A 12,276-nucleotide genomic window follows, 5' to 3' on the forward strand; every position below is an offset into this window, starting at 1 on the left:
GAGCAGAATTCCCAGAAAACGCCTTGAACATACACACTAATATTAATTCCAAGTAAGGGTGAAGGGAGAACAGGTTAGGAGATCATATGACACCAGAAATCTTCTGCTTTCTGAATCAGAGGGCAAAGGAAAGACATTGACAGATCACTACATATCCTGAAATATGATATGCAAGGGGTAATATGAGGACGCTGACTGATTGATTCAGACTGTTAAATTCCTGTCTTAAGCCAAAGGATAAATTGTTCTAAAAGCTTACATGCCTCAACAAAATGTCTGCCTCCCCCTTATTTGACCTTTGAACCAATTACATATGGACATTCTAAGAGGGCTGTTAAGTAGATGTTTCAAACTGGATGAATCATTCCACAAGTACAAATTAGCCCAGGCTATTGTTAAAACATTCATGTTTATTTAATTTCTACGAAATTCCTTTTTAACTGTTACATATAAAAATGACAAAATATAATATATTATAGACAAGAAAAAAAGATTTGTAGGGACAGTCACAGGGCTATCATTTGCAAGCCAGGACCATAATCGGTTTTGAACACATTTTTCATCAGTCCACCACTCTTTCAACCCAGTTCAGCACAATCCACTGTTTATGGCAGTGCAGAATGCAGCATGCGTGAAAGAGAATCAGAGCTCTAAGCAGGTGTGGGTATGGATCTGAACTGGCATGTTCTTGTGCCTCATCTCAAACAGCGACACTTGGTAAACATCATGCTTGGCCAGGAGGAAGCCACACGTGGGCTCCAATGTGTTTGCAGAAACAAATATTTTAGATTATAAAAAAGGCAACAAATGATTACAGCTAGTCCAACAAACATCCATGTTTCATGTCGGCTATAGAAGTTTAGGCAAGGCTTCTTCAATATAAAACACAGTTGACTTACGGTTATGCAACTCATTTGCAGTGTACTATAAAGTCGGAACCCATGACAAGGATCTGAGATGCTGAGATGTTTTTTCTTTCTTCATTTAATTAAACACACAGTCACATCCCCTTTCTCTACCTTTAGACTGGGGCACTGGCAAAGCCATGGGCACGGGGGAAATCCAGACCTTGTGAGAGCAGGAGATGACTTTTTCTTTTTTTATTAGGAAACATCTGCTTGGCCTGTAATTAACCTCAACGTTGACTAGAGCAGAATTTCTGGAGAGCAAAACAAGGCTAGCGCAAAGAAACATTCCCAAACAAAGTCTCATCCTGTGTTGCTCTGGATGAAGTGACCTCTTCAATGCAGAGTGATGTGCCAGTTCCACAGAGCACTATGGGACATCATGAGTCACAATGACTTCCATGGCAACATGTAGCTTACCATCACCTTTACTTTAATCTTCCTCAGGAATGTAAATGGCAGCTCTGGGCATTAGGCCTACACGTTAACTATTAGCCAATTGTGGCTATCTTTAGGAACCAGGCCGTACGCAGTGAACCACCGAGATGATTTGGCTGAGGGGCGCTCAGCGTCAACACCTCCAGGCTCCACTTCTTGGGCCGAATCCCCGACAAGCCCCTGGTCTCCACTCTCAGCCAAGAAGAAAGGAGAGGCAATCGGCAGGAGCCAGCGGGGATCAAATGCCAGGCCTAAAACCGAGAGCTCACAGCGTGTTCCTAATTAAGAGCCGCAGCCAGAAGAGAGGAGGAGAGAGTGAGCGAGAGAGCGAGAGAGAGAGAGAGAGAGAGAGAGAGAGAGGAGAGACAGACACACAGGAAGGCAAGCTGACGTGAGCTTGCGAGATGTATTTATAGTGTGGATTTAATCCCAGGCACTGGCTAAGCCCTAGTGAGAGGCAAGCCAGTCCCCGTCTCTCCATCCCCCACTATTCAGACCTGGGTAATTGTGGGTAGCAGTGAAAGTAGCAAGTGGGGTAAAGGCATGTCAGACTGGTCACACACACACACACACACACACACACACACACACACAGACACACAGACACACACACACACACACAGACGGCAGTGTCCATTAAAATAACATGCCTTGAGATTCAGGTGTAAACTGTAAACTGAGGGAGGACGAAGCAGTGTTTTTTTTACCTCATCTCTGTTTCAGTTGAAGCAAACCGATTTGCCGGAGGCCAGTTATAGCTTGTCAGTCAATCACAACATGTTCTCCACCAGTAACTCACGTAGTCTCACAAGCTTCAACTCCTATTAGATCTGTACTCACGTATAGCGCAGAAGCTGCACTTGGGTAGCTCTTTTAGCTACGTTTAAGAAATAAGATTTAATTTGAGAATGTGGACTTTATTCACATATCACCACATAAATAACTGTCCATACTAGCATGGGTTGATGAACTGCCGCTGCCTGAATACCTATTTAATTCTGCAAATGACACTAAAATCAGGAAAATTCATTAATATATATGCTAGACACTGCAAAACAGTTTACAGGACACAATGCCAGCCAATTCACATTCCACAAGATTCTCTGAAATGATTCCTCTGTACGGTATCTGGTGGTGACACCACAGTCTCGTAAATCTATATCAAGAGCTTAAAGCAAATGCACACTTTAGCAAAAACGATGTGACCCAATCATTCTGACAACAGACCACACAGGTTACAGGACCTGACAATGTACCCGTAGCTAAGCAACGATTCCTTTCCGTTCCTCCAGAGCCTTAAACTGAGCGGAACCCCCATGTGCCAGCCTCATGGCTCAAGCCGGCGTGGCAGTTTCACGCTCTGCGTTCTGCACATTAACCAGCCACCCGTTGCCTTCCCCAATGCCAGGCTAAACCTGTGCCGCGTGCCACGCTCTGTTAGTTTCGGCTCCACTCGATCGGACACAGATGCGGGCGAGTCTATATGGGTTTGGGTTTAATGAACAGTACCAGTGAACGGGCAAACATGCCGTGTTTGATGAAACAACAGATACCCTCAAATTCCTTATTTGTTTTAAAGGCCTTCCGCTCCATACCAGCGCTGACCTGGTCAAACTGATACCACTGGATTCAAATCAGCTGGCATCGATTGGCAACAACGGCATACAGGTAGCACCAGCTTAGTTTTTCAGAGTACATAGCCCCCCATCTGGCAACCCCGTGGCTCAGTTGGCAGCACCCGGCACCATGCACATCAAGGTCAAGGAATTCATGTCCACCGGGCACATGTACAGTGAAAGGCTACGCCTCACCCCGAACTGTGTATCCTCTCCAGAACTGCTAAATATAAACGCTGCAACATCACAAGACCATGTCTTGGTGCCCCCCGTGAGCATTAGAGAACATTAGCGGGTTGACAGATTTATTGGGAATTACGAAGCGGGTTTATTGAGCAAACTCTTCCGACTTCCTCGCCTCCCGCTCTCTCTCGCCCTGCGAGGGGACGGCGAGGCTGGTGCTTTCCCACCCTTCCCACTGCTCCTGCCATCTGGTTTCCAGATTCACAGCTTTCAGCTCCCATTACTTCCGATGGCAGAGCTACACAAACACATAAACCCCAAGATCCGCAAAGGCTCCGGTGCATTCACACCTTGACCAAAACAAAGAAGAGTCGATGTCGAGTCTAATGTTAATCTTACGAAGTTACACCATTTCACATCAGTTTTGAATCGTACAGCCTTTTGGGCCAATTACGTACATTAGACCTACATTTTTTAAACTGCTGGCAGTATTGCAACCCATGGCAACAGCTGTTTGCGAACAACCAAACACGTCTGCCCCACACCCCTGCTGTTCTCCCTCAAGGTGCAATCCAATCTTGTGAAACCTGCAGTTATTTTTACAACTCTTTAATGCATGACAAGTATCTCTTTGACTCCATGGGTAAAGCTAAAGGGTGAGCCACTAATTTGGTGTACCTAGCAACCAGCCACTATTACATTTTTACAAGACTCTGTACGGAACCTTTTCCCAGTATGTAAAATACCTAATTAGCAACAGCATAATGATGATAAGAAAGCCGATTGCCAAACTCCATGGGAAGCTAGGCAGTTTCCATGAGGTTACCTCATTAATGAAAGGAGATGAACACAGAGCACGCAGATAAAATCACAAATTCACTCAGTGTGCGCTGGAAAGAAACGAGGCCCTTCCTTAGTAGTAGTAGTAGTAAAAACCAATGTTTTCATTATCTTCCTCCGCATGCAATAAATTCATCTCTTGTGTAATTGCATTCAAAGCAAGAGACCCCCCCCCCCCCACACACACACACACACACACACACAACCCCCCCCCCCCCCCCCCCCCCCCCAAGGTTTAGCTTTTGGTCATAGAAACATTGAATTAATTTAGTTGCTACACTGGTTTCAGATGTGTGATTGCAAAGTGCCCGTAACCATCAAGTCCACCTCAAGGATACAGGAGTGGTTCTCTGGAAGCAAGCGGGAATCTGCCGGCAGCTAAATAAGACCGGAGCATTCTCTGAAGCTCAGAGCCGTCAAGGGGCCACATGGGAATTTCCAAATGCTAGAATTCTCTGGCATGGGCTTAGGCTTGAAACAGATCTCCAAATCGTCTCGTATCAATGACTAAAAGCTGAAGACGAGCATGGCAGACGTGCTGGGAAACCCTTACATTTTCAAACCAAGGTAAACTGTCACCGCACCTACCTCTTCGGATGTCCAGAGCAGGACTTGCAGAAACCATAATTCACATGGAGTGGTGTGCTCTTAAGCAGGCTCTATATGTTCAAGAGAATACAAGGATCTGTGTTGTATAGTTCTGATAATGAGACAGTGAGGGGTGAAGGCTGAATCCTCGTTTCCTCAGGGTTCTCTGCACACAACTTATAAAACGTTCAGAATGAATTCATTACAGTGAATCAGACTAAACTGAACAGGCCAAACCTGGTTTTCTGGCCAAGCACAAGTCTAGGTGATCGGAGGCCTTGTACAGATACGGCTAAATATTTCCACAGTGCCCATGTTGTTCTACATCTAATTATTTCAGGTGGATGTTTCTACCAAGTTACTTGCAGTCTTCTGATTCTCTTGAAGTTACTTGAGAATAACTGCGGCTGAGACCACATCATGGCATTAGGCTCTTAAAAATGAAGATGTATCTGGTTACGGATTGCCTCTCGATCAGGAAATTTCAGTCAAATCAGGGAACACCACCAGGCATGCAAGATGTTTTGCACGTTTGCTCCGGGTGGAGAGCGTGTTAGTTTTAGGGCGGCTGATGTTTTCAGAGCCTGAATGCGGACCATCACAACTTCCTTGTTGTTAGTGACCGAGCAAAGAGGGATTTCGACACACAATGGATTGCGGAGAGGGGAAAAAAACAATTACTTCCACCTAGTTAAACCACAGACTGCACTGTCTAGCCCATGCCATACAGATTCAGCTTATCCAACAATTGTGGAGAGACACCACATTTTGACATTAAACGCACCGTTTCTCTCTCTGCAATATTTACATTTTGGCTTCATTATCCAGTGTTTGGCAGGTACACAGCGGAGGCTTTTGCGACATTCAATATTCACGTGCTCGCAGAGCCAGAGCAAGGCCAGTTAGCTCGGTGTGCGGGTTAGGAAACCTCCTTGCAAAGGATTGGGGGCCAGTTAATGTGATTAGGCCCGTTAATAGGCCAAACTCAAGTGCAAATCCCCCTGTTACATAATGCAACAGGCAATGACACCCACAGTGACCGAACACAACTTGTATGGCTCTTTACCATGTGGAGCACGTTGAGAACCACTGAGAAAACATAATAAAAAAAATAAAAAAAGAAAGTTCAGCCTACATCAGAAGACACATGTCTTTGACCAGCCTTTTTTCTAGGGGACAAGTAATTGGCATATTTCGGCGACTGCGCAGAGAAATTTAAATAGAATTACTAATGTATCTCCAGTTCATTTGATATTGGCCACATGACCCACTTACAGTCTTTGGAGCAACGCGCCACCACCAGAATGTGGCAGGCGTGTCCAATGCAGGCTCGCCTGTGCCATCTAATAGGCCACATTAGAGGGAATTTCTAAGTCTTGATCCAGTATTGAAGTGTGTTCTGGCTTATCATTAATAAATCTGACCCACACCATCAATTTGTTGTGGTGCAATTTTTCAGTCATAACCACCATATAATTTTTCAATCTACAAGACCAACCATGCAAGCCTATACAAAATTCCATGTGTGACAAATTCAGGGAAGCCATAAATGAATCATAAAACTAAATTAGCCTGAAGGGGAAACTAGGTTAGAAAGGACCTTAAACATTAAGAGTAATTACATTGCCAGCCACTCACCAGTTCTCCTTTCTTTTGTATTCTACTGTTTACCATACAAGGCAATGCTGACCTGTTCAGATGCCAAATCGAAAGCTAGCAGATCAAGGCTAACCAGGGGTGAAGTGTAGATTGAATATTAAAACGCGTGCACAAAGCCACAACAGCGCATCCTTGGACCGCCCTCGAAGCAGTTCTTACTTCACTCCACTGTCTCTCCAAGACATTCAAGTTTGTCAATGTCAGTTTGTTTGCCCATCAACAACACTAGTTCACATTATGTCCTTGTGCAGTTGACAGAACCACAACATTTCTGAGCGGTCTTCAAAAGGTCAGCCCAGCTGCCTTCATTCTGATTGGACCACATACATGACCTATGGATATTTCCCTCAAATGAATATGCATCATTGCAAACACAGTTCAGAGGCGTGGGTGAGCAGACAATCTGGTGGAGCTATAAATTAGACATGAGCAGAGTGTGAAATAAAAGGAGAAGAAAACAAGATTAAGCCAAAAGCTTTTTTTTTTTTTTTTGTTATGTTCAACAACTTCCTGCAACCAACCAGGCAGAGACCAGGCCACCAACGTCCTATAACCAACCAGACCAACTGCCTCTGAACTTGCACAGCCAAAGCATGAGTGGATTTAGGCCATTTCAACAGGCAGACCTGTGTGGCCTTTTGTCCCCTTCATTATTCTACAGCACTCACGAAACATAGCTTAATATTTTGTCAGCTCTTGATAGAAACATCCACTGCCCCGAAACTGCAATTACTGCAGGAGCATAAACTGGGTGTCACAAGACTTTAATGTGTAGTAGCCTGTGTGTGTACGCTACTTTAGAGGAAGGCAACCTCTGCTGCATACTCAGACAGGATCGTAAAATTAACACACACCTTTTCTTTACCCACAATTGAGACAAACAGCGTCAGCATCTCAGAACAAACACTGGAAGGTCTGCCTTTGAAGACACACTACTTCTGTACAGCTCAGCAGTGCACATACTGCAAATTACACCCTTTCATTTTTCTTCCAAATACCAGGTTGTCACTTGAGCACTTCTGTTCGGCACAGGGCAAGGTGTTCCGACAACATTTTCACTTAGCCCGAGCTACGCTAACATTCCATACGTGTCTACTATTGGCAGAACATTTTAGCTTGCAAGATGATGACCTGCCTGTCAGCCAAATGGCCGTTTGATTCATAGTTTCAGTGGGCCTCATGGAAACCCCTGGAAACTTAGACCAAGCGTGATTGCCTTGTGGCAACTGGCCTGACCCTCTTGACAGGCCTGCCTTTGTACTGCAGGCAAAATTTAATAAATAAATAACAAATCTGGCAACCCGAGGTCACACAGCACAGCAACTCTGCCAAACACCAAAACATCCGAAAACACCCAACCGCATCGCCATGACGATGGCACGCAATGTCTCACATGGCACGCAAGCCCCCCGCTCTCACCATAAGGGAAGGGCAGACGGAAAGGTCAAAAGGTCGAGCCATCACCGCCACAAAGTTCACGCAGGACACAAGCGCACCGAGGGGCACTGCAGTAGGGTCTGGGAAACGCCTGTTCAAACAGGGGGAAGGCCTCTTTCCCCCACTGGCACCAGGGCCTTTGTTCAGCCTAATCCCTCGCAGAGCTCCTGTGCGACACACACAGCGCCCCACAGTCGCCAGTGACAACACGCAGCGGCCCCAGGGCCACTGAGCTCAGCCGCGCAAACAAGAGATGGCCAACGTGTTGGGGGAATCCACTCTGCACTCTCCCCTTTCCCTGCCCTGCCCTCACCCGCCCGCCCCATGGCTGCTTAAAAAGGGAGACGGATGAGGGGATTGGGAGGCTTCCATAGAGGAGGCATGTCCGGGAACTCCAGAACTGAATCCCTGTGCAAGGCAGCCTTGCATTTTTTCCAACTTAATTATTCCAAAAGTCGAATAGTCATTGAAGACATTTCCTTCAAAAGCGAAATATTAGAGGCACGACTTCACGGAGGGGCTTATTTTCCCGTGGGTTGAACAAGTAATCTCCCACGCCTAGAGAGTGGGCCACAGAGGTGTACATAAACAATCACACACATCCCCTGGTTCTGAAAGGCAGAAAGTTAAACTTCCTGAACCACAGAGAATGGACATGACGTACAGTACCTGTAGTTGCTGACAGATTCCATTTTATGATGGGCCACATCATGTGTTTTCAGCACTGATCTCACAATAAAAAGTTCCTGGAGTTTCTATTATTGCTTCCCCCTGCCCTCCTAATCCTCTTAATAACTATTCATCTCAATAATTTTAAATCAAACCCCGACGGCAAAGACAATTCATCTCGGGAGCACACAGGGAACGCTGAGGTAGGCGGGATGTGGGAACACAGAACACAATACAAACTCAATCTAGTGCCCGGTTAAAAGGCTTCCTGAATGTGAATGATCTTCATTAATGTGTGATGTAATTTCATGCCCGACTACAGTGCCACTTGTTTTCTTCCAAATCGCATTACAGTAAACTTAAAAACAGAGGTCTCGCTCAATGTCTTGTGACTGCGCTTGGCAGTTTGTCACACAATGCCTGGAGATGAAAGCCTGGGTCACTGGCTGAGCCCCCTTTGACAGGGCAGTGGACTGAGCAGAGGCTTTGCAGAAAAGCTAACATAAGACAGCCACATGTGTGTGTAATATATATATATATATATATATATATATATATATATATACACATACACACACACATACACACATTCACAAATAAACTATGAGTCATTTTACTGTGGCCCAACATGTGTTATATGAGTGGCATGAGCACTGAGAGACAGACATAGGTTCACCTGTTGTACCTGGTGTTACAGGGAGGCGGCAGAACTTTAAGTTTCACTTACTTGTCATACTCAGCGTTGTCCTTGTCACAGCGGGCATCCTTGTGCTTCTGCCAGTCTTTGCCATGTTTGCATGTGGTGAGAAGCACCACGTCCTCCGAGTTGTGGACGTGATACAGCGCGTTCCTGGTGTCCGAACCTATGCCTGTGAGGTACCTTTTACCCTTGAACACCAGCACATATTTCCTAAAAGGTGGTATGTTATTGTATTTTAAATACCCCCTATCCCCTCCGGTCCTTGGGTGATCTTTAGAAAACAGAGGAATGGACACGTCGAAGTTAGGTCTGAAGTTCTCTGTGCTGATACTGGCCTTGGCAAGCATGGCCTCGCCAATATCGAAACCCAAATCCTCCGTGTAGTCCGGCCATGTCCCCGAGTACAAGTTAAATATGAGATGGTTTCGACCATTATTCCAAAAATGCAAGTTCTGGATCTTTGATTTCAGGTTGTGCACGTACTGAGGAGACAGCTGGTCCCTATCCAAAGTGTCCAGGTTCAAAACAAACAAACAAGCTTGTCCCGGGTCCGACGTGTAGAACCTGGAACTTTCGATGGAGGAGAGAATGTTTTGGTAACTTTCTGATATTTTCTCTCCCTTCTGCTGCGGGTAAACGTAAACTTTAAAGCCATTCTTTTTACAAAGAGAAAAATCAAAGCAGGAGTCCATACGACATCGCTTGCCCCTGTAGACCCCGGAATTGGCATCCCTCTTCTGCCTTGGCGACATGTGAACGTTGTAATCCTCGGTCTCCGACTGATCCCAAGGAATGAACGGCTGCAGGGGGTCCGAAAAGTGAGGCCAGTGCGGACTTGCATGATATCCACTGCGGCTGCGGTCATCACGCCGGTTCTGGTTTCTCCTGGACGCCGGGAGCTGCACCACTCCAAAGTAAAACAGTAAAACGACACATGTGCAGGCAGAGAATAGAATTAAATACCGTTTTTTGGCTTGCATGGGTCCTTTGATCCGGGTCACAGTGTTCACTGATGAATCCAAAGCGCCCTGAAGTTTCTCTCTCACCACCTCCAACTACAGAGCTCCGCCATCTTCCACCAGCCTGCAAGGATTTTGATCTCGCGTCTTCCACCTTCTTATTCCGTTCCAAAATCCAGCGCATGTGGGCGACTTCTGTAGATCACCTACACCTCCGCTCCTCGGTGTTGTTTTATGATGTATCTAGCAGCGTGCAGTTAGACTATCTTCATCGGCTGACAAGTCAAGGAAGAAGACCTGACTGTCCCCCAAAATGTTTACAAGTAATACGTGTTGACCATCGTTCCATTTCACTCACCTGGGGAGTTGCAACGATAGCTAATGGCAAATACCTGTACTCTCGCTAGCTATCGTTATAGTGAAGAGTTGCTGCCCAGTAGACTTCAACAGTAACTGGATAAAGGAAACCTAAACAAATCAGGCAAGACTTCAACGCGATTCGAACTGCAATAGTGTAGAGTTTATCATCCAGAGGTCATGTTGGTGGTTTAGTCCAGTGCTGCAAGTTCGTTTTACACCGTTTTTGCAAAAGCGGTCAGGTTACACTCTAACTATAATGATCTAGCCAGACAAATCCCTGCATTTCTAAACATCATAAGATTCCCTTCATCTAGACAAGCGCACCTTTAGTTCCATTTCTATTCCTCAAGTTAGGCTCTATGTCTGTTACAAGTAAACAATCTTACAGTCTCATAAGTCGTCCAAAACCGTTGATAGACATGTCCATTTTTATTCGATGACACGAAATAGTATTTGACAGGGACAATCTCTACTCCAAAACCTAATCTGGAGAGTCTGTCCGCTTGCTCCGATTGTTTCACCCTGGCATTCCAATCCCTACACGACGGCTACTGAAATGACGTCCTTCCTTGGCGTATCAGGCGTTCCCATTGGTTTTCGTCATATCCGTAAAGGGCGGGGCTTCCGCTGCACCCATTCACAATCACCGCTGGTCACATGTGATTTAAAGCAACAATGCACCACATGATCCAATACACCATCTCTCCACTTGCCCAACATATCAGCATGCTTCTTTACACAGGGCGTTTGTGCAACATTTACATTTAAATAAAAAAAATATTGGGTATACTATAATAATATTATAATAATAATGTCAAATTGATCTGAAAATTACTCTTCACTGTCATCACATGAAACATTCACACTTGACTTACTGTCAAGACCGTTCATTGAATTTTAAAGTTAAGAAAACATAGAATTTGAAACTCGCTGTAATGCACACTGGGCATTCATGTGAGTCCTAGTTATTTTTTCTTTTGGATTAATCCATGAAAACACTCAGACACACAGACACACACATGGAGGGCTCACATTTCAAAAGATGTGAGGCTTATGCGTGAGGCTTATGTGTTAGGAAGACACTTGTTTGAAAATGACCTTGTTGCATAATTAAGGACATAATAATACATAATAGTTAGTTCTGCATTTAAAAAAATTATATTAAATATATGATCAAACTGTGATTAAACCTGTCTTTAAGGAAACTAATTATTATATCTTATTTAGATTCTTCTTTAGAATAGGGAATTTGAGACGGGGAGGCTTCCCATTACCAACAGATGAGTGCATCCAAGGTTTGCTTGGAACGTTCCACTTAGACAGTGCTTAAGGAATTAGGGCCCAGTAGGCTAGAGAGACCTACTTCAGCCGCTGCTCCAAAGGCCCCGTCTTCAGACCTGTTTTCACAGCTGCCGGCATCTGAGAGACTAGAAGTGATTTTGCAGGACAGGATTGGAGAGCGGGCAAGGAGGAATTTCAGGCGACGTTCCTCGGAAGCTGTGCAGCCATATCCCCACACAGCAGCTACTACGGGCCAGCGATCAAAGCGTGGGCCTCTCCTCCTCGACTTTCAATCCAACATTCCTTACATCCTCCCTCTCTCCCTCCCTTTATCCATTCACCTCTCCATTTCTTTCTTTCTTTCTATCTTTCTTTTTTTTCTTTCTGTCTGTGTTTCTTTCTACGAACATCATGACTGAAGTGTTGCCAAACTAACTGAAAAGGTTGCATGAAGCCTCTAACTCATGTTTAAAGACAATATTTAAGTATAACAAAAATATTTACAATAGATCTGTCTGATATAGTCGATTCAATATAGTTAGCCATGTGCTAATTTATACTGATGTTAATGTGTACCACTGGGATTTCACAACACATTTGTCCATTTTTGGCAAGTGTGCAATTACATGTATCTTGCTGAG

The 12,276-nt window shown here is 44.9% G+C and overlaps 1 protein-coding gene across 1 annotated transcript in view; it reads right to left on the minus strand.

Annotated features, from left to right (window-relative positions):
• LOC105891959 (exostosin-1a) overlaps positions 1–10,949 on the minus strand; it is a 43,443-nt gene extending 32,494 nt beyond the window's left edge. Inside the window, exon 1 of the mRNA XM_012818171.3 lies at positions 9,063–10,949. Coding sequence (XP_012673625.1) covers positions 9,063–10,015 — 953 coding nt within the window. The 5' untranslated portion in view covers positions 10,016–10,949. The remainder of the gene's footprint in view (positions 1–9,062) is intronic.
• Positions 10,950–12,276: the final 1,327 nt, after the last annotated feature.

This window comes from Clupea harengus, chromosome 11 (genome assembly GCF_900700415.2).
Source record: "Clupea harengus chromosome 11, Ch_v2.0.2, whole genome shotgun sequence".
In the NCBI taxonomy this organism is placed as follows: domain Eukaryota; kingdom Metazoa; phylum Chordata; class Actinopteri; order Clupeiformes; family Clupeidae; genus Clupea; species Clupea harengus.